The sequence below is a fragment of the Eumetopias jubatus genome, unplaced genomic scaffold (genome assembly GCF_037043125.1).
Source record: "Eumetopias jubatus isolate StellerSeaLion01/CBP00866 unplaced genomic scaffold, mEumJub1_p1.0 scaffold_15, whole genome shotgun sequence".
Classification (NCBI taxonomy): Eukaryota; Metazoa; Chordata; class Mammalia; order Carnivora; family Otariidae; genus Eumetopias; species Eumetopias jubatus.
In genome coordinates, this window is record NW_028274821.1 from 31,763,162 (window position 1) to 31,783,751 (window position 20,590).

Genomic DNA, 20,590 nt, shown 5'->3' on the forward strand with positions numbered 1-20,590 from the left:
TGGTGTGGAATGGTGGAATGGGGCATAACAACATTAAAATTTTTTTGTTGACAACTACATATCACCTATACTATTATTTATCTAATATTTATTCTTTCAGTCAACTCATTTAAAAAAATTTTTTGGCTTAAATTATCACCACCCTAAATGGAAAATCAGGATCATCTTCCATAAGTAGAAGATAACCATAAAAAAGAAGATGATAAAAGTATTTTTATTCAGACCTAGAAGGATACCGATGATCACAGAAGGCTGAGACCTGCTCTTTTTATTTAAAAGGGAGATTAGCAAGAAACAAAGAGCTTTCTTGCAAGAGAAAGAAATTACTTTCTTGCTATGTGACTCAGTGTTATTTAATGCTGAGTCAGTAAACCACCTAAAATCATCTTGTTTCATCAGAAACACCAGTGTAGCATAACTGCTTCATTTTCTACCCAAGATTGCACTGAAGAGAAAAAACACTGAATAAACAGACTTATACACATTGAAAAAAGTCACTGAAATACTGAAATACCTCCCGACGGTTCCTTATTCTGTCCAGTCTTATCACTTAAAACAAGCCCTCTCCCTTTTCAACTAATAAATGAATTCTAAAGTAAACTTCAACAGAATTTGGCCAGCTCCTTTCCTCATCACAAGTCCTAGTCTAAGCCTCAATCCTCCACATCTATAGAACGTATGGCTTGAGTCGCCTGAGTGGCTGCAGTCAGCATTTTCTCCTTGACCAAATGTACTGGACAAATAATATCACTTATCACTATTTTTGCAGTAAGCAGAGCAAAGTTAGAGAGTTCTGTTTTATACAGTCTGGGCTTCCCTCCTCCTGCTCTGCACTAGCCTTTGGATAGTGTTGTCTGATGCTTGAGACAAGGCCCAAGTCGCTATGTGTTTCACAGGAAATTCTATACTGCTTTTTTTTTTTTTTCACACAGTTAACTGAACAGACATACTTTAAGGAGAAAAAGAAAAAAGAAGATCCATCCCAAAGATTTTCTACCTGGGGTTAAAGTAGGTGAAGAGACTAGACTGATTCACAAACCAATGAAGCCCTCAAGTCACCTCCAGTGAAGACCAGTCCTCTGAAATCATAAACACTTTATTTTGTAGCACTTATAAATATCTGGACTGGTCCACCCAACACTTGAGAAAAAAAACCAGAAGTGAGTCCCCTAAACTTCCATTTTCATGGCTTGACTTTAAAGACAGACAGTCACTTGAAGATGCAGCAAAACCCCTCAATCTCAAGTGACTGATGCCAAAACATCTTAAGAGCATCTCAGAAGAACATCCCTCAGAACATCCCTCATGATTGGTTTGGATAAAAACACTCAATTTTAAGAAAGCCTAAAACTGTTATTCTAAGAAGCTGTGCAATGGAAGAAAAAGTGTGGGGAATGAAGGAACAGAAAAGAATGCTTGACAATTTGAAAACACAAATGAAAGAGGCTTTAAATTATAAAAAGAGCCTGTTAAAATCTCTAAAACCACACTGAAGACAAGTTTGCTTGCTCTCTTCAGAGATTATGTGGATGTGGCAACTTGAAATTAGACAAAGAGAAAATCAGAAAACTGAGAATCTCTGGAATGCCAATTAGAAGTCAATTTGAAGAAATACATTGATGCTGTTAATTTTTTCTTAAAAAGGCTTGAAGGAGAAAAACAAGGACAACTTAAAAAGTGAAGGAAAATAAATGAATCAATCACTTTTAATTCATATGAGGGGTCTCCAAAATGAACAAAAATTTTTGCAGTCTAAAAATACGGCTTGAAATTCAAATTAAAAAACTTCAGTTATAGGGCACCTGGGTAGCTCAGTCGCTAAGCGTCTGCCTTTGGCTCAGGTCATGATCCCAGCTTCCTGGGATCAAGCTCCACGTCGGGCTTTCTGCTCAGTAGGGAGACTGCTTCTCCCTCTGCCTGCTGTTCCACCTGCTTTGTACTCTCTCTGTCAAATAAATAAAATCTTAAAAAAAAAATGGAGAAAAGCAAAGAGAGCATTCAGCATTTGTTTTGCAGTGAGCCTTTGTAGAGGCAGCAGGCTCCCCAATGTTTACATGATTTATATATATGTTGTAGAACTATCACCACATTGTCTGGTTAATGTCCGTCCCCACACAGTTACAATTTTTTTTTAAAGACTATTTGTGAGAGAGAGAGAGAGAGAGAGACAGCACAAGCATGGGGAGCAAGCAGGCAGAGGGAGAAGCAGGCTCCCTCCAGGGAGTCTGATGCAGGGCTTGATCCCAGGACCCTGAGATCATGACCTGTGTTGAAGGCAGACACGTAACCGACTCAGGCACCTGGGCGTCCCTACAATTTTCTTCTTATGATGAGAACTTTTAAGATCTACTCTTAGCAACTTTCAAACATGCAGTACAGTATTGTTAACTTCCCTGTGCTTTTCTAAGACTGAGTCCTTGCAAGCCCAATTCTAAATATACTTTTAGTCCCACCACAAATGCCACCTTTTATATGAAACCTCTATCACCTCACTGCTAAATTCCTAAGAGTTCTTTATTCCTCTGACCATTACTTTTAACTTATTGTTATATTCTTTCATTGTGTTTTGTGTTGAGGACAGGGATGGGATCTTACTCATCTATGTTGTTCCTACATCTTCTGTATTACATGGTTCTCAACAAATGTGTAGAATGAATTTACACCTCTTTGAATTTGAAACTTATATTGACAATGTTTTCCATTTACATTGATAATTACTTTAAGAATGATATTGAGGATTACACAATAAAAACATACATTTGATTCTTTAGTACTTTTTCATATATTACTCAACTACAAAATTTTCTCACACTCAGACTTTGTTCCCAAGTTAAACTGTAAGAACCTGAACTATGCCGTGCCCTTTCAGCTTTGTCAATAAATTTGTGTTAACAAGCCCAGCACTATGACACGCATAATAAATGCTTGTTGAATAAATTAGTAAAAATACCTGGGACAGATGACAGCATTATAGTAACAATGAGGCTTCAGGCTCAGGTGACAGCAAAACAACTTTTGGAATGACTTACAGTAAATTGTATAGTACAGTGTAATTTTGGATAACTCATTAAATTTCTTAGATCATTTTCAGAATTTGCTACATTCTCAAGCTTTTAATATTAAAGATTTCTTAATTCACTAAGTCAATGTGATATATTGGGTCAAGTAAATGTTTCATTTATCTTCGTGTATTGCTTTAGCCATCACTGCTTTAATTATAAAATTACTGATGTCAATTAATTATTAAATGCGCCAAAAAGATTGGAGGCTTGAAATGGAAACAGGGATCTAAAGAGATACTTAGTATTTTATATATAATATTTTTTTTACTACTACAAAGGAGAATTGACTTTTTTTTTTTTCAGGAAAAACCATATAGGAAATGAGAGGAAAGAGCTAACATATCAGAAAGAGATGTTACTGTAGCATGTTTTAACTTAGCATTTAAAATGAGTTGACATCCAAATGTCCTAATTCTATATTTTGTGTAGAAACATACTATTCCAGGACCACGAAGCTATTCGGGTAGCACTGTAGTGACTTTTCTTCCTCTACATGAATGCCTTTATAAACAACTGTTAAAGAATACTTAATGATAACACTGAATACAAAGAACTGAGGAATTTGACTTTGTACTCTTTGGCCAAGGGCCCAGAAATCCACATGACCTACCAAGCTGAAAGCAAAGGAAAAAGAATTTGGCTTTTGATTATATAAATCCATTAATTTAGTCAAATTTCTAGTAAAAAATGGAGTATTACTTTTAAAAAGTAAACCAGACCTTAAATCATGTAAGATGCTATCTAGATTTCTCACTGATTTATTCAACGACTATATATTTAATGTCTATTGGGTGCCAGTTGCTGAGGGGACAATGATGAAGACAATTGACAAGGTCTCTCTAAAAAGGAAGACAGGCATTAAATAACTGCATACAAATAATCTTGTTACAGTAATACAGTACTATGCCCTTCTTGATCTACGTCCTCAATCTATGAGTGACTGTGGTATCTCAATGCTGAGTGTGGTAAGGAGTGAGTTATGTCATATGTAATGAGATCTGTAATGAAACATTAAGTCAAAGAGAACATATAGGAAGACCTTGGTTTGTATGGATCTTTTTAGAAACTGAAAGAAAACTAGAGTGCAATAGGCCAGGGAAGATTAAGTTGAAAAGAAGCTGGTGAGGTAAGCAGGAATAGACTGAAGAGCCTTTTAAGCCCCAAGGGGACTGGGGGTGGGGGCCGGGTCTTCATTCTAAAAAGTTCACCAGAACACAGAGTTTCAAAGGTCATATTAGGATTTTGGATTTAGGAGTTAGAAAAGAATTAGTGGTTAATAATTAGTTTAGGTCCTTCACTGGGATTAAAGTTGAGCCATAAGTAATTCAGTAAATTAGTTTCTGGAAATGGCTCAGAGAATTCTTTTCAGGCAAAAGATGAATAGTTTCAGGTTGTTTTGCTTTACAAAGTTGAGTATGTAAATACATTCATTTATTGAGCACCACCTATGCACAACGCAATGAATTTCCAAACATCACCCACATCCCCTTGAAATTCAAGGTCCATCTAAATGGACAGGGAAAGAGGAGGGTGACTACATAGTAGAGCATAGATTGGCAAAGATACTGTTTTAGAACATTAACTATAGGTTTTTGAGAGCCTTTAGCAACTTTCCAGGAACACCCTCACTACCCTCTCCACTTTGATAACAAATAAATTTCAACGTGTTTCAAAGGTAGTCTTTAGGTCTATTCTTCCTGAACATTTTTTTTCTTTTAAAGATTTTATTTATTCATTTGACAGAGAGACACAGCGAGAGAGGGAACACAAGCGGGGTAGTGGGAGAGGGAGATGCAGGCCTCCTGCCGAGCACAGAGCCCGATGCGGGACTCTATCCCGGGACCCTGGGATCATGACCTGAGCCAAAGGCAGACACTTAACAACTCAGCCACGCAGGCGCCCCCTTCCTGAACATTTTCAAGCCCAGACTCCATGTGATGAGGTTTAACAACATCATTATAAATGTAATGTGGATGAGTATACAATCAGCATCCCAAATAAGTTAATGGATATAAAGATTCAATAAATATAAAATCTTTTTACTTTTTTGACTTTTAAGTATAAAATCTATCTTCTTGCTTTGTGTTTTGTTTTTTAAATATTTATTTATAACTAAGCAATTACACATTGTGTGCATGTATTCCCCATGTTGTGCCTTTGTTTTTTTAATTCTAATTCCAGTATAGTTAACATACAGTGTTATATTAGTTTCAGGTGCACAATATAGTGATTTTAGCAATTCTGTACAATACTCAATGTTCATTGTGATGATAAAATCTATCTTTTATTTAAAATGAGGCAAGGTCTGAAATACCACAAAGTCAAACCCTGAGAATAAGCTGACCCATAAAAACTGTTTGCTTTACAACAGAATATAAGCTCTATAACTGGGGGAAAAACAACAACAACAACAAAAGCAAAAAATGCTTATAAATAATTGAAGGTGTCCATATTCATTTGTTATTCTAAATTAAAAAAGGAAAATCATGTTTTATCATTTTGGAAAATCAGTCAACTATGAATAAACATCCCAGTATAAAAATAGATGGAAACTTAGAAAAGGATACATAGGACCTCTTTATACTACAATCACAACTTCTTGTGAATCTAAGATTATTTAAAAATTAAAAGTTAATAAAAGATATCTGGGGTGCATTAACACAGACCAAAAACATTGGCCTGAAAGAAGATTACTTATTTTGGTCAATGGAGAATTTGGTGGTGAAATAAGAGAAAAAACTTAAAACAATGAAATCTTGAGTAAAATTTTATAACAGAGGTAATGTACAATCATGGAAAAAGGATTTAAAGCATCAGGTCTACCATTAGCAGCTCAGGTCTACCACCCACTAGGTGGGTGACCTTGGATAACATCACTTAACCTTTCAAGAGTACTGTGAAAATTAAATGTCAAGTAAAGTTTGTAAACTGTAAAACCTATACAAGTGCTAGCCATTGATTCAAATTTTCCAGCCTTAATTCCTTTTTGTAAAGGGCTGTCTTCATTTTATACAATGTATTCTTTCAAAGGAATGAGAACGCACTTTAAAAATGGTATTCAAACAAAGAAATACAGCAACTCAATTTATTACATGCAGATTCCTCTGCATTGTTGCTAACAGTTCACTGGTCCAAAATTACTAAAATACTTAAAAAACTATACATTATGTAAACAAAACATAAATAAGACAGCATAGTTCTTTATACATATAGTTTAGTACAGGTTGTTAGGGATTTAGGAATATGTACAATTTTACATCATGGACTGCATTTTCACAATGCATAAATATATATATATATTTATATTTTTACAGAAACAAAAAATAAGATTTCACTAATGACACAGAATACCATATTGTAGATACACGCTGCAATAGTCCAAATTCAAGAAGAAACATGTCAATGCAAGTGTGCAAAAGGTTAGCTTACTCCAAAAACTAGTGAAACTTGACTTTGTTCAATTTATGCAATACAGACAGGTAAATCCTAAATGTCTATTTTAAACATCCTTTTAAAACATACTCATATCAATGAGTGAAATGGAATAGATCTTTTCCTCCCCAAGAAAACAAAGCCTTGTTGCAAGCTAATGAAAAGATATATTAAAACATACACATAACTATGTATAGTGTGTTTTCAACAGTATAATAAAGTTAAAATTTTTATGGGAGTCAAAACAATGCCCCATTATTTAAAAACTGGCTCGTTTAGTCTAAATTCAAGATGCAGCTGTGTCGGGCTTCTCTAAGTCAGATGAGTGAAAAGCAGGGAAGACAGAGGCAGGATTTCGACTGGCAGATACGACAATTTGAGAGAGAGATGGAGAAAGAGAAGAAACCTTAGATGCTGGAGTATTTATGGTATTCAAAATGGCTCCTTCTGGGCTAACCAACAATTTTTTGACTGATGTGTCTAACTGAAATACTGAGGTGCTACTTGGCAATGGAGGATTAGTAGAGCAAATGGCAGAAACCAAAGATGTCTTAGCCAAAATAGTAGCAGGAGGAGACTTAATTACTGAAGTCAATGATACTGTTGGTGTGGGAGGTGGAACAGAAACTTTAGCAGTTGTGTTTATGATTTGTGGTGTTGTATGTACTGTGGGTAGAGGACTGGCATTCCCAAGAGAGTTTACAATTTTTGTAGAGCTTCTTAGAGAATGTTTCACAGGCTGCCCACTTAAAGAATTATTTGATGCTAGTGTAATCTTCTGGGCAGGGTTATCTACTGACATAGGCAGAAGGCCTTGGCCACTGTTAAGAACTAAAGGAGGTCCATATTTTGGATTACTAGATATAAGAAGAACATGGCTGCCAGCTCCAAGACCTTGTGGTGGAACAATAAACCGGGTTCCATTAATCATGATCTGAGTGCCAGGTGCCAAAGGTGTACTGGTGTTGATGACTATTTTTTGCTGAATACAAGGTTCACTCAACTGACCCCCTATCACACTATTTACATTTGATGGTGCTGTAGCAGTGTGAATGGCAGAACCACCTGGAGCACAACTGTGACTGGTGGTTGATTTTACTAAAGCAGGGGACATCTGCTGGTTCGGGAGAGAAGCAAAACTGGAAATATTAATTACTTTACCTGGACTTGGTGAAAGGGGTGGCAATTCAGTCTGAGGTTTATTTGTATTTATATTTGTTGGCACTGTAGTTGAAATCCCTGGTGACTGAAACTGGACAGAAGTCCAAGATTGTCTTTTAGAAAGAGATATAGAACGTGTGGCTCCTGGTACTGCTGCCACTTGTGGAACCGTGTTGATTACTTTAGGGGATATAGTCACAGGTGTAGGCAAAGCAACAGTAACAGGGATTTGCAAAGCTGATGTTAAACATTTAGGAGACACTGTTGGTTGTGTAGTTGAAATCAGAACAGATGATGCAAGATGTCCTGTTTTCACAGTTGATATAGCCACAGTGTTTCCGAGATTTGACGTGCAAAGTCTATTTGACAAAATAGGCATAATTCTTGAAGAGGTATCATTTCCACTGACTAAAACAGGAGGTCGTGTCCCAACTGAAGCAGAGGTTGAGGTCACTGAAAGAGAACCCAAAGACACATTTGCTCCTGTTACTGAAAACATGTTTACTGCTCTTGTTGCAGAAACCACTGATTCATTAACAGGAGTAATATTTTGACTCACAAAATTTGAGCTTACTGGAATTGAATTACCACTTGTTGACAATGGCAAGACATAGCCCTTGGTACTTTTTTCTTCTCCATTTGGGGTTACATTTTGCAATATGTTAATTGATGGTATAGCTGGCACACTTCCTGAACTATTTACAATTGCTTGACCTATGTTTAGTCCAATTTTCACATCTTTTATCTGAGACACAGTTGGTGATGAATTTATTTTTATTGGTGCTCCCACTGTAGATGGAATTAGTACTATCTGGGGTTGTTCTGGAGTCTTAACATATGTTTTATTCAAGGGGGGAGGAAGAGTTTGTTTTAATGGTTCTGCCACAATAGTTGGAGTTGAAGTGCCACTAGGAATTGGAGCATTAATAAAAACTAATTTCTGGGTAGAAACACCTGTGGATGTTGGTGCAGGTGTCACATTAATTGCAGTTCCACTGCCAGAAGAAAGAACTGACGGAGCTGACACAAGCATAAGTTTGTGAACCGCAGTCCCACTGATCACATCTCCACTTGCTGCTGTTGCTTCTGATTTTGTAACAGGGAAACTTTTTGTGAAGTAATCTACTTGTTGCTGTTTACTTGGAGTATGAATAACATTTGCACTGGTTTGTCCAAAATTTCCTGTTGATATGCTAATTACACTTACTGAATTATTTGCTGTTGATGGTAGTAGAGTGCCAGAAGAAACAGAGGACTTCAAGGGAGAAGAAGGCATGTGTGAAGCTTTATCTATCATGTGGCCCAAATTACCACTGCAGGAAGGTTGGCCTAATGTAAGCTTGAGATTCTTTCCCACTGATGGATTAAAGCCAGATGGAATGGAAACAGAAGTTGATGTTTGGCTAAAAGGTGGGAGACTAGAAATAGTAGTCATTCCAACTGTGGGTGAAAAAACAGAGGATGATGAAGTTGTTGATCTGGGCACCAGAAATGCCTGAAGATGAGGAGCAAAAGTGAAAACTGAACTTGCACATAAGCTATTGGGTGAATTTTGATCTGGACTGGTCTGTACTTTTACAACTCCAGTGTTCCCACCTCGTGTCCTAACAAGAATTGACTGTGAATCTCTTATACACACAGTTTTCAGTTCTTGCTTTGCTTCAGAACAATCAGCAGTTTGTTGTGCAAAACAGTTGAGGGAACTACCAGGATTTGGAGACCCACTTAGTGTTGTTGCTGATAAGAGAGGCTGACCTGTTGAGGAAATGGTCGATGAAGCAATGGACTGGGAGAATATAGCTGCTGAAACTGCATTCTTGACTTTTCCTGACTCACTCTGGCTAGTCTTAACTGGAGGTGTTAATAAGTTACTAATGGAGGTTACAGGTGACAAAGGCTGGGGCCTACCACTATTCACATTTGACAAAGGTGTAATCGTCCTATTAGGTAGTTGGTTAGAAACAGTTCCTGCTGAGCTGACAAGAACTGATGCTAAAGAAGAGTTTACATTTGCTGTCTGTGGGAAAGATGAACAATGCTGTCCTGCACCTTTCTGTTGAAGTGGCAGTATTTCTTTTGCAACTGCTTTCCCTTCCTTGTGCTGAATCACAAAATTCTTGGGCAGAATGAGAACCTGCTGCATGATTTTTTCTCCTGTTTTAGGATCTAGCACAGGTTGCATCTGAATCTTCACAGAGCTGTTTTGGAGATCTATGGGCAACCACTGGCCACAAGGCATTTTGTATACCATTTGTAAAGGACCTTTTGTACTGGTGTGGCAGGTCAATGCTGGCTTTATGGGGCTTGCTTCTAGAGGAGATATAACTGGTTTATCCACTGCAGGAGCACTTCTACCTGTGGAAGGGGGCAGTTGATTTGTTAAGGTCACTTTGTTCCCAATATTCTTTGCAAGCAAGGCCTGAATAGGTTTGGTCCCTTTCTGGAGAAGAGATACTGGTGTCGAATCCACTGAGGCAAGTGACTCTGGAAACAGTGACTCTGTATGCCTTACTTCATTCAAACAGTCAATCTGCATCACACCTTCTACATGCTCAACTGTTGTCTCATTTGTGCTTAACTTGGCTTTCTTCCTTGGGGAAAGCTCTTTTGTGCTATCATCCAGATAATTAATTTGTTTAGATGGTCGTTTAAGTGTTTTAGGCAGTATCTTCGGAACATCTTTAGAAGGTAATTCTTTTTTCAACAACTTGCTTCTGGGCATAGGAAAATCTATTTCTGACAGTTTCATATCATCTGAAAATTATAAAAGCAAGCATTTTGTTTAAATAAAACAGCAACTCAATAGCAATAATAAGACTAATTATAAAAAAGCAAGTCAATCTCTGAACTGGCAATTTATTAAGAAATCTACTTTAGGATGATTCAAAATTGGAAATTAAGGTAAGGCGATCTTTGATATTTTGATAGCATAACCATTCCCAAGAACAACTATGTATTAATGAGAGAATTATTTTTGTTCAAACTCTACTAATTCTGCTGCCAATACAAATGCAAAGGAAAATTCACATCTCTTATAGAGATATTCAAACCAGCAATTAGAGCCCGGAATTCTAATCTAGTTTCAGAGACTCTAAAGGATAAAAAAATGTTCAGCTTTTCCTGGTGTTTAATTATTCATTCCTACAGTAAAAAATTTATGTTCATATCTGGTCAAACTGGGTTGATGAGAAGCTACTCTTTTTTAATGCACCAAAGACATGAAAAACAACAGGTTAATACTTTCTAACCACAGATTTTTCACACTAACCTCATATAATGAAAGGAAGTTATTTAACTAGAACAGAAAAAAAAATAACTAGATTTACAGAATAACATAATCTGATAAATTGAAATGAACTACAGATAATCTAATCCAGCCTCCTTATTAGAATTATATGTCCACTCTGAGGTATCATTTGGCCATCAACCTTGGTCACTTCTCATAAAAAAAATCTTCACAGTATTAGGGATTTGTCAAGTTCCATTTAAAACAAATATCAAAAACAGTGCTTCAAAAATAGTAATAATAAAAAGAAGATGAACCTAATTTAGGGGTATTATAGAATCAAAGATGTGTGGTCTGTAATGTGCAAAGACATGCCTACAGTTCAGAGGCAGGCACTGGCTCCAGAAACTCCTAGAAATATAATAATGACTCCAAGGAATCTTTTATAAGAACACAGGACACTTCAAAATATACCAAATTTTCCTAATCAATACACGTCATTACCCAGATTATCTTTTACCTCAACAAAAGATACTAAAACTTTTCTTTATGGTTTTAGTTGTTGATTTAAAGAAAAGTTTTCATAACTACCTGAATCAATATGATCTTTCTCCAGGATATCTAGAAGTTCTGTGGAGTCTACAGACTTACTAATTTCTACTTTAGGAGATTCTTTTCCAGGATCTCCTTCACCTTCTTCAGTAGTCCACAGTTCTCTAGTAAATTTATCATGATCAGGCTGTCTTCTGAAATCATCATAGTCTTTCTTTAGGCGGCTCCTGAAATAAAATGCCCGACATAACAAACAATACATACGTATTAAACTCTTGGAAGCTAAACTAACTTTTATTAAACAATACCTTGAAATACTTTCAATTAAGTCACTAAAGGCTACATTATCAACAACAGCCAAACTATGGAAAGAGCACAAATGTCCACTAACTGATGAATGGATAAGGAAGATGTGGTATATATACAGAACGGAATATTACTCGGCCATCAAAAAGAATAGTCTTGCCATTTGCAACAACGTGGACAGAGCTAGAGTGTATTATGCTAAGTGAGATAAGTCAGTCAGAGAAAGACAAATACCATATGACTTCACTCATATGTGGAATTTAAGAAACAAAACAGATAAACATATGGGGGGGTAGAAAAAAAGAGAGCAAGAGAGGAGAACAAACCATAAGAGACTCTTAATGATAAAGAACAAACTGAGGTTGATGTCGGAATGTGGGTGGAGGATGGGCTAAATGGGTGATGGGTGTTAAGGAGGGCATTTGTTATGATGAACACTGGGTGTTGTAAGTGATGAACCACTGAATTCTACTCCTGAAACCAATACTACTGCACTCTATGTTAACTAACTAGGATTTAAATAAAATTTCAAAGAAAAAAAGTCACTAAAAGCTATATTTTAGGGGCGCCTGGGTGGCTCAGTGTGTTAAACGTCTGCCTTTGGCTCAGGTCATGATCCCAGATTCCTGGGATCGAGCCCTGCATCAGGTTTCCTGCTCAGCAGAGAGCCTGCTTCTCCCTCTCCCTCTGTTGCTCCCCCTCTCTCTCTGTAAAATATATAAATAAAATCTTAAAAAAAAAAAAGCTATGTTTTAATCTCAAGTGTACCTCAGATGCTTTACTCAGTCTTGCCAACATTTATCTTTAAAGAGAAAACCTAGGGGGTGGGTAGGCATAAGAAATTGAAAAAGATTATATATACAATTTCAGAATAGAGTGTTCAAACATATCACCAATTTGTCTTTCTAAAGGCTGCTGATAGACCTATTAAATGAGAGAAAGGTAACTTTTTTTCTAGCTGTACAAACAGAAATAGAGTTGAAATAGTTTTATAATTACTGATTACAATATAGTGAAAAAGGCCATTTAAAAAAGTTAATCAAATTCTAAACACTCCACCAAAAAACTACTAGAACTAATAAATGAATTCAGTAAAGTTGCAGGATACAAAATTAGTACCTAGAAATTGGTAGTATTTCCATACACTAATAACAAAGTAGCAGGAAGAGAAATTAAGAAAACAATTCCATTTACAATTCACCAAAAAGAAAAAATGCCCAGGAATAAACTTAAACAAAGAGGTGAAAGACCTGTACTCTGAAAACTATAGAACACTGATGAAAGGAATTAAAGATGACACAAATGGAAAGATAACTATGCTCATCAACTGGAAGAATTAATACTATTAAATGTTCACACTGCCCAAAGCAATCTACAGATTCAATGCAATCACTATCAAAATACCAAAAGCATTTTTCACAAAACTAGAGGAAATAATACTAAAATTTGTATGGAACTACAAAAGACCCCAAATTGCTCAAGCAATTTTGAGCAAAAACAAAGCTGTAGGTATCACAATTACAGATTTCTAGATATACTATAAAGCTGAAGTAATCAAAATAGTATGTTACTTAAACAAAACTAGACACACAGATCAAGGGAACAGAATGAAGACCCCAGAAATAAACCCACACTTATATGGTCAATTAATTTATGACATAAAAGGCAAGGCTATACAATGGGAAAAAGTCTCTTCAATAAATGGTGCTTGGAAAACTGAACAGCTACATGTAAAAGAATGAAACTGGACTGCTTTCTAACACCATATACCAAAATAAACCCCAAATAATTAAAGACCTAAATGTGAGACCTAAAACTACAAAAATCTTAGAACCAGGCAGTAATTTCTCTAACACTGGCATGGCAACATTATTTCTAGATTTGTTTCGTTTTCTAAAACAAGGGATACAAAAGCAAAAATAAACTATTGGGACTATAAAAATATAAAAAGCCTCTGCACAGCAAAGGAAACCATCAACAAAATAAAAAGGCTGAATGGAAAAAGGTATTTGCAATGATATATCCAATAAAGGGTTACTAACCAAAATATATAAAGAACTTAACAACTCAACACCAAAAAGCAAACAATCTGATTAAAAAATGGGCAGAGGACCTGAATAGACATATTTCCAAAGAAGACATACAGATGGCCAATAGACACATGAAAAGATGCTCAGCATCATCAGAGAAATACAAATCAAAACTACAATGAGATATCACCTTACACCTGTCAGAATGGCAAAAATCAAAAAGTAACACATGTTGGCAAGGATGTGGAGAAAAACGAATGCTTGTACACTGTTGGTGGGAATGTAAATTGGTAGAGCCACTGTGGAAAACAGTATGGAGTTTTCTCAAAAAAGTAAAAAACAGAAATACCATATGATCTGATAATTCCACTACTGGGTATTTACCCAAAGAAAAACACTAATTCTAAAGGATATATGCACCCCTGTGTTCACCATAGCATTATTTATAATAGCCAAGATTTGGAAGCAACCTAAGTGCCCATAGACAAATGGATAAGGGAGATGTGGTATATGTGTGTGTGTGTGTGTATACATACACACACACACACACACACACACACACAGGAATATTATGCAGCCTTGAGAAAGGATGAGATCGTGCCATTTGCAACAGTATGGATAGATCCAGAGGATATTGTGCTACGTGATATAAGTCAGTCAGAGAAAGAAAAATACCATATGATTTCACTCATGAAATCTAAAAAAAAAAAACCAAGTGAATAAACATACAACAAAAAAGCAGAGCCTAACCTTATAAATACAGAGAACAAACTGATGGTTGTCAGAGGGGAAGGGGTGTGGGGGATGGACAAAATGTGTGAAGGAAGTTGGAGATACAGGCTTCCAGTTTGGGAATGAGTAAGTCACAAGAGTAAAAGGTATACCATAAGGAATACAGTCAATGATATTTTAATAGTGTTGTATGGTGACAGATGGCACTTACACTTTGGGTGAGCATAGAATTATGTATAAACTTGTCCAATCACTATGTTGTACTACTGAAACTACTATAACATCATGTGCCACCTATACTCAAAAAAGTTGTTTTTTAAAAAGTTAACCAAGAAATTTTAGGAAACAGTACCTACTATTTTTGATTTATATAGAGTAGCAAATTTTTTAAAAAAATCTATCATTTAATCCTGAGAGTAATCTAAACATTTCAATCTCACTAGAAATATTTTTTTAATTAAGTATAGAGAAAGTTGAAAAGTAATCTTTCAGAGACCCTTTTCACATAAAAACACAACAGCTATGTTTCCATAAAACTATGGAAAGATGGAAATATTTCCAAATGACACAATATTTTAGAGATCCTTTTACTTTCAACTGAGTTTCTCTATCCTACTCCTAAACTTTATCTTAGTTTATTTTGTTTAAAAAAATCTGAAAATATATTTTTCAATTTATATTTACTACAAATTCTTATTTGTGCATACTATGGTTTAAGTCTCACCTCTGACACCACTGAAGAGCTATGAGACTTTGGGGAAGCTCCTTAAACTTTCAGTTTACATCTTACAATGTGGATAATAATAGTAGTTACCTCCTAGTATGTGTGGCATATAGGATAACTGTAAAATTAATTTCCTTTTAGAAATATCTACATGGGGGTTGTATGAAGTTCCTTCCTTTTCAGTCCTCTTCTCGCTTTCAGCTATTTTGTTTTATTTTCTTTTCAGGGAAAATATAAGCAATCAGACAAGCCCATTCATATGCTTGCATCTCATCTGCCACTTAAGACCTTCATTTGTACCCAAGTTCCATCTTCCTATCTAAGCTAATCCCTCTCTTTATGCATCCTCTCTCATCTATCCACGGATATTACTCTACCAAATGTCCCTTCCTTTTCCTGAGTCCATTTTAGCCTCTCTATTAGCTCATTCCTACCAGTATACAGAATGCTATTTCTCCACTAATGAAAACAACTTGACTCCAACTTGTCCTTCCAGCTACTGCCCTATTTCTCTGCTCGACTTTGTAACAAAACTCCCAATTCCTCTCCCCTAATTCTCTTGAACAGACTCTACCTTACTGAACATTCCTTCTCAGTCTCTTCTGCTGAGTCCCTACTCCTCTTCACCATCTCTAAATGTTGGAATGCCCCAGGATTCAGTCTCTCTTCTTCTCTATCTATGCTCACATTCTAGGTGATTTCTACCAGTCTCATAGCTTAAATATAATCTACAGCCTGACAACTCCTAAATTTATGCCTCCAGTCTGGCTTACTCCCTTGAACTGGGACTCATATACTAAACTGCCTACTCAGTAAGTCCAATTGGATATCTAAATATCATATCAAACTTCACATATTGAAGTCCAAACTCCTGAATCCCTTCCCTGCAAACCTGCTACTCCTTTAGTTTCCCTTTTTAAAACTAATGACAATTCCATAATTCCAGTTATTTAGAACAAAAATACTGGACATCATCTTTTTACCCTTCATTTTTTTTTGACACTCTACATCCAATGTTTAAGAAAATTCTGCCAATCCTACTTTCAAGTCACATCCAGAATCCAACCATTCCTTGCCATCTGTGTTGCTATTGTTGGGCAACACCATCAAAAAGATGTTTACCGCCAACTGACCCATGAGCTGGACCTAGGCACTCAAAGGCTCCTTATTCCCTCCCCTTGGCATGTAGGTTCTGATTACCTTTCCTGCTTCCAGAGGCTGCTCCAAGAACACAGCCTTGAGATAGTGATGTGATGCTGAAAACACCTGTATAATGTATGTGGCTGCAACCAGGTAAGGCTTCTTATATAAACTTTTAAGATCTGGTGGGCGGGTGCAGAGATCCATCTGCCACCCAAGACAAGCCTCATTGAATTTAAGTTCCATTTACTTATTCAAACTGTCACCTACAAACCTGGAGTGGTGTGCTTCTTCCTTCATCTCTCCTTGCCCTCTGAATACAAACGCCAGTGTCAGATTATACCAGGGAATCTCCTAAGAGGGTTGCAAATCAACAGCTAGCTACTACCCTGTTCCAAGCCACCATTATTTTTTCTCCCTGGATTATTGCTTTTGGTAACTGATTTCCCTGTTGTCCCACTACACTAATCTCAACACCACAGGCAGTGTGAGTGCTTTAAAAGATAAGCCAGATCATGTCCCTTCTCTGCTTAAAATCCTTCAATGTTTATCTCATCTTAGAGTAAAAACAAAAGTCCTTAAAGACATACACGACCTGGCTATGATTCCCTATACTTCTCTGATTCTTGACCCTTGGCACTTTCTCCTCACTCACTCAGCCCTGGTTACACTTGTCTCTTTGCATTTCCTCTAAGTGCCAAACATGATGCCAATCTTAGGGCTTCCACATCTTCTTTTCCTTCAGATATCCACATGGCTCTCTCCCTTCTTTGTTTCAGGTCTCTGCTTGAATATCAACTTATCAGGGGAGCTTTCCCTGACACCTTGTAAAAGAGCAATCATCATCCCATCCAAACCAGGCATTTCCTATTTTCCTCACCCTACTTTTTTTCATAGCACTTATCACTAACTGACATTTTGAGTTCATCCGTTTCTTCCAAGAATGCAAGCCACAGATGAAGTCAGAAATCAGTAACAGAAGGAAAATTGGAAAATTCACAAATTTGTGGAAGTTAAACAACACACTCTTAAACAACCAATAGATCAAAAAAGAAATTAAAAGAAAAATTAGAAAATACTTACAGATAAATGGATATGAAAACATGACCTACCAAAACAATAGGACACAATGAGAACACTGCTAAGAGAGAAATTTAGAGCTACAAATAAATGCTTACACTACAAAACAAGAGAGATCTCAAATTAACAACCTACCTTTGTAACTTCAGGAATTAGAATAACAAAAACAAATTAAATCTAAAGCTAATGGAAGGAAATAATAAAGATTAGATCAGAGTTCAACAAAATAGAGAATAGAACAAGAGAAGAAATCAATGAAATCAAAAGTTCCTTCTTTGAAAGGATCAACAAAATTAACAAGCCGTTAGCTAGATGAACTTAGAAAAAACTCAAATTAGGAAAATCAAAGATGAAAGTGAGGCCATTATGACTAATTCTATAAAAATAAAAAGATTTATAAGAGTACTATGAAAATTACATGCCACCAAATTGGATAGCCTAAATGATATAGACAAATTCCTCAAAACAAAAATCTACCAGGATTAAGTCACAAAGAAACAGAAAATCTGAATACACCTGTAACTATTAAAGGAGAATGAATCAATAATTAAAAAATCTCTCAACAAAGAACAGCCCTGGATCTGATGGATTCATTGGTGAATTCTACCAAATATTTAAAGAACTAATACCATTCCTTTTCAAACTTTTCCCCAAAAAAACTGAAAAGAAAGACACACTTCTTAATTTTTTTTTTTTAAAGATTTTATTTGACAGTGAGAGACACAGCGAGAGAGGGAACACAAGCAGGGGGAGTGGGAGGGGGAGAAGCAGGCTTCCCGCAGAGCAGGGAGCCCCGATGCAGGGCTTGATCCCAGGACCCCGGGATCATGACCTGAACCAAAGGCAGACACTTAACGACTGAGCCACCCAGGTGCCCCACACATTTCCTAATTTATTCTTTGAGGTTAGCATGACGCTAAAGCCAAAGCCAAAGCCTGACAAGGACACTACAAGAAAACTATAGATGAGTATCTTCCTTTTTTTCTTTTTCATTTTTTTGGTTTATATTTTAATTCCTGTGGTTAACATAGTGTTACATTATTTTGAAGTGATTCAACAATTCAATACATCACCCTGGTGCTTATCACCAGAAGTTCACTCCTTAATCGCCATCACATATTTAGCCCATTCCCCACCCTCCTCCTTTCTGATAACCATCAGTTTGTTCTCTATAGTTAAGAGTCTGTTTCCTGGTTTCTCTCTTTTTCCCCTTTGCTTGATTTGTTTCTTAAATTCCACATATGAGTGAAATCATATGGTATTTGTCTTTTTCTGATAGATTTATTTCGATTAGCATTATACTCTCTAGCTCCATTCATGTCATTGCAAATGACAAGATTTCATTCTTTATGGCTGAATAATATTCCTGTGTGTGTGTGTGTGTGTGTGTGTGTGTGTGTGTGTGTGTGTGCACATGCTTGAATGCCACTTTATCCATTCATCAATCAATGGACACTTGGAATGCTTCCATATCTTCACTATTATAAATAATGCTGTTCTAACATAGGGGTGCATGTATACCTTTGAATTGGTGTTCTTGTATTCTTTGGATAAATGCCCAGTAGTGACATTGCTGGGTCATAAGGTAGTTTTATTTTTAATTTTTTTGAGGAGTCTCCATACTGTATTCCACAGTATCTGCAGCAGTATGCATTCCCACCAACACTGTAAGAGGATTCCCCTTTCTCTACATCCTAGCCAACATCTGTTTTTATGTTGTTGATTTTAGCCATTCTGACAGGTGTGAGGTGATATCTCATTGTAGTTTTGATTTCCAATTCTCTGATAAGTGATGATGAGCATCTTTTCATGTGTCTATTTGCCATCTGGATGTCTTCTTTGGAGAAATGTCTGTTCATGTCTTCTGCCTATTTTTTAACTGGATTATTTGTTTTTTGGGTGTTGGTTGTGTGAACTCTTTATATTTTCTGGATACTATCCCTTTATCTGATATGTCATTTGCTGATATTTTCTGCCATTCTGAAGGCTGCCTTTTAGTTTTGTTGATTGTTTCCTTCCCTGCGCAGAAGCTTTTTATTTTGATGTAGTCCCAATAGTTTATCTTTGTTTTTGTTTTCCTTGGCTCAGGAGACATATCCAGAAAGATGTTTCTATGGCCAATGTCCAAGAAGTTACTGCCTGTGTCCTCTTCTAGAATTTTTATGGTTTCAGGTCTCATATTTAGGTCTTTAATCCATTTTGAATTTAATTTTGTGTATGGTGTAAGAAAGGGGTCCAGTTTCTTTCTTTTGAATGTTTCTGTTTAGTTTTCCCAACACCATTTATTGAAGACGGTCCTTTTCCCATTGGATATTCTTTCCTGCTTTGTTGAAGATTAAAACTGATCATATAATTGTGTGTTTATTTCTGGGTTTTCTAATCTGTTCCATTGATCTATGTGTCTCTTTTTGTGCCAGTACAATAAATACTGTTTTGATTACTACAGCTCTGTAATATAACTTGAAGTCTGAAATTGTGATGCCTCCAGCCTTGCTCTCCTTTCTCAAGATTGCTTTGGCTATTCAGGATCTTTTGTGGTTCCATGCACATTTTAGGATTGTCTGTTCTCTGTCTATAAAAAAATGCTGTTGATATTTTGATAGGGATTGCATTAAATGTGTAGATTGCCAATTTGGGTGGTACAGACATTTTAACAATATTTGTTCTCCCAGTTCTTGAGCATGGAATGTCTTTTCATTTCTTTGTGTCTTCTTCAATTTCTTTCACCACTGTTTTATGGATTTCAGAGTTCAGGTCTTTTATCTCTTTGGTTAGGCTTATTCCTAGGTATCTTTTATTTTGGGTGCAAATATAAATGGGATTGATTCTTTAATTTCCCTTCTGCTGCTTCATTATTGGTGTATAGAAATGCAACAGATTTCTGTACATTGATTTTGTATCCTGTGATTTTACTAAATCTGTAGATCAGGTCTAGCAATCTTTTGCTGGAATCTTTCCGGATTTTTGTATAGAGTATTATGTCATCTGCAAATAGTGAAAGTTTTACTTCTTCCCTGCTGATTTGGATGCCTTTTATTTTTTTGTTTTCTGACTTCCGTGGCTAGGACTTTCAGTACTATGTTTAATAAAAGTAGTGAGAGGGGACATCCTTCCTTTGTTCCTGACCTTAGGGGAAAAGCTCTCA

General features: G+C 36.2%; 1 protein-coding gene across 1 annotated transcript in view; it reads right to left on the minus strand.

The window, feature by feature from the left end:
* Positions 1-5,324: 5,324 nt before the first annotated feature.
* The window catches only part of BRD10 (bromodomain containing 10), a 124,128-nt gene continuing 108,862 nt past the window's right edge, over positions 5,325-20,590 (minus strand). The window contains exons 6-7 of the mRNA XM_028107248.2: positions 11,473-11,660; positions 5,325-10,409 (exon numbers count right to left, since the gene is read on the minus strand). Of these exons, the coding sequence (XP_027963049.2) occupies positions 6,781-10,409; positions 11,473-11,660 (3,817 nt within the window). The 3' untranslated portion in view covers positions 5,325-6,780. The remainder of the gene's footprint in view (positions 10,410-11,472; positions 11,661-20,590) is intronic.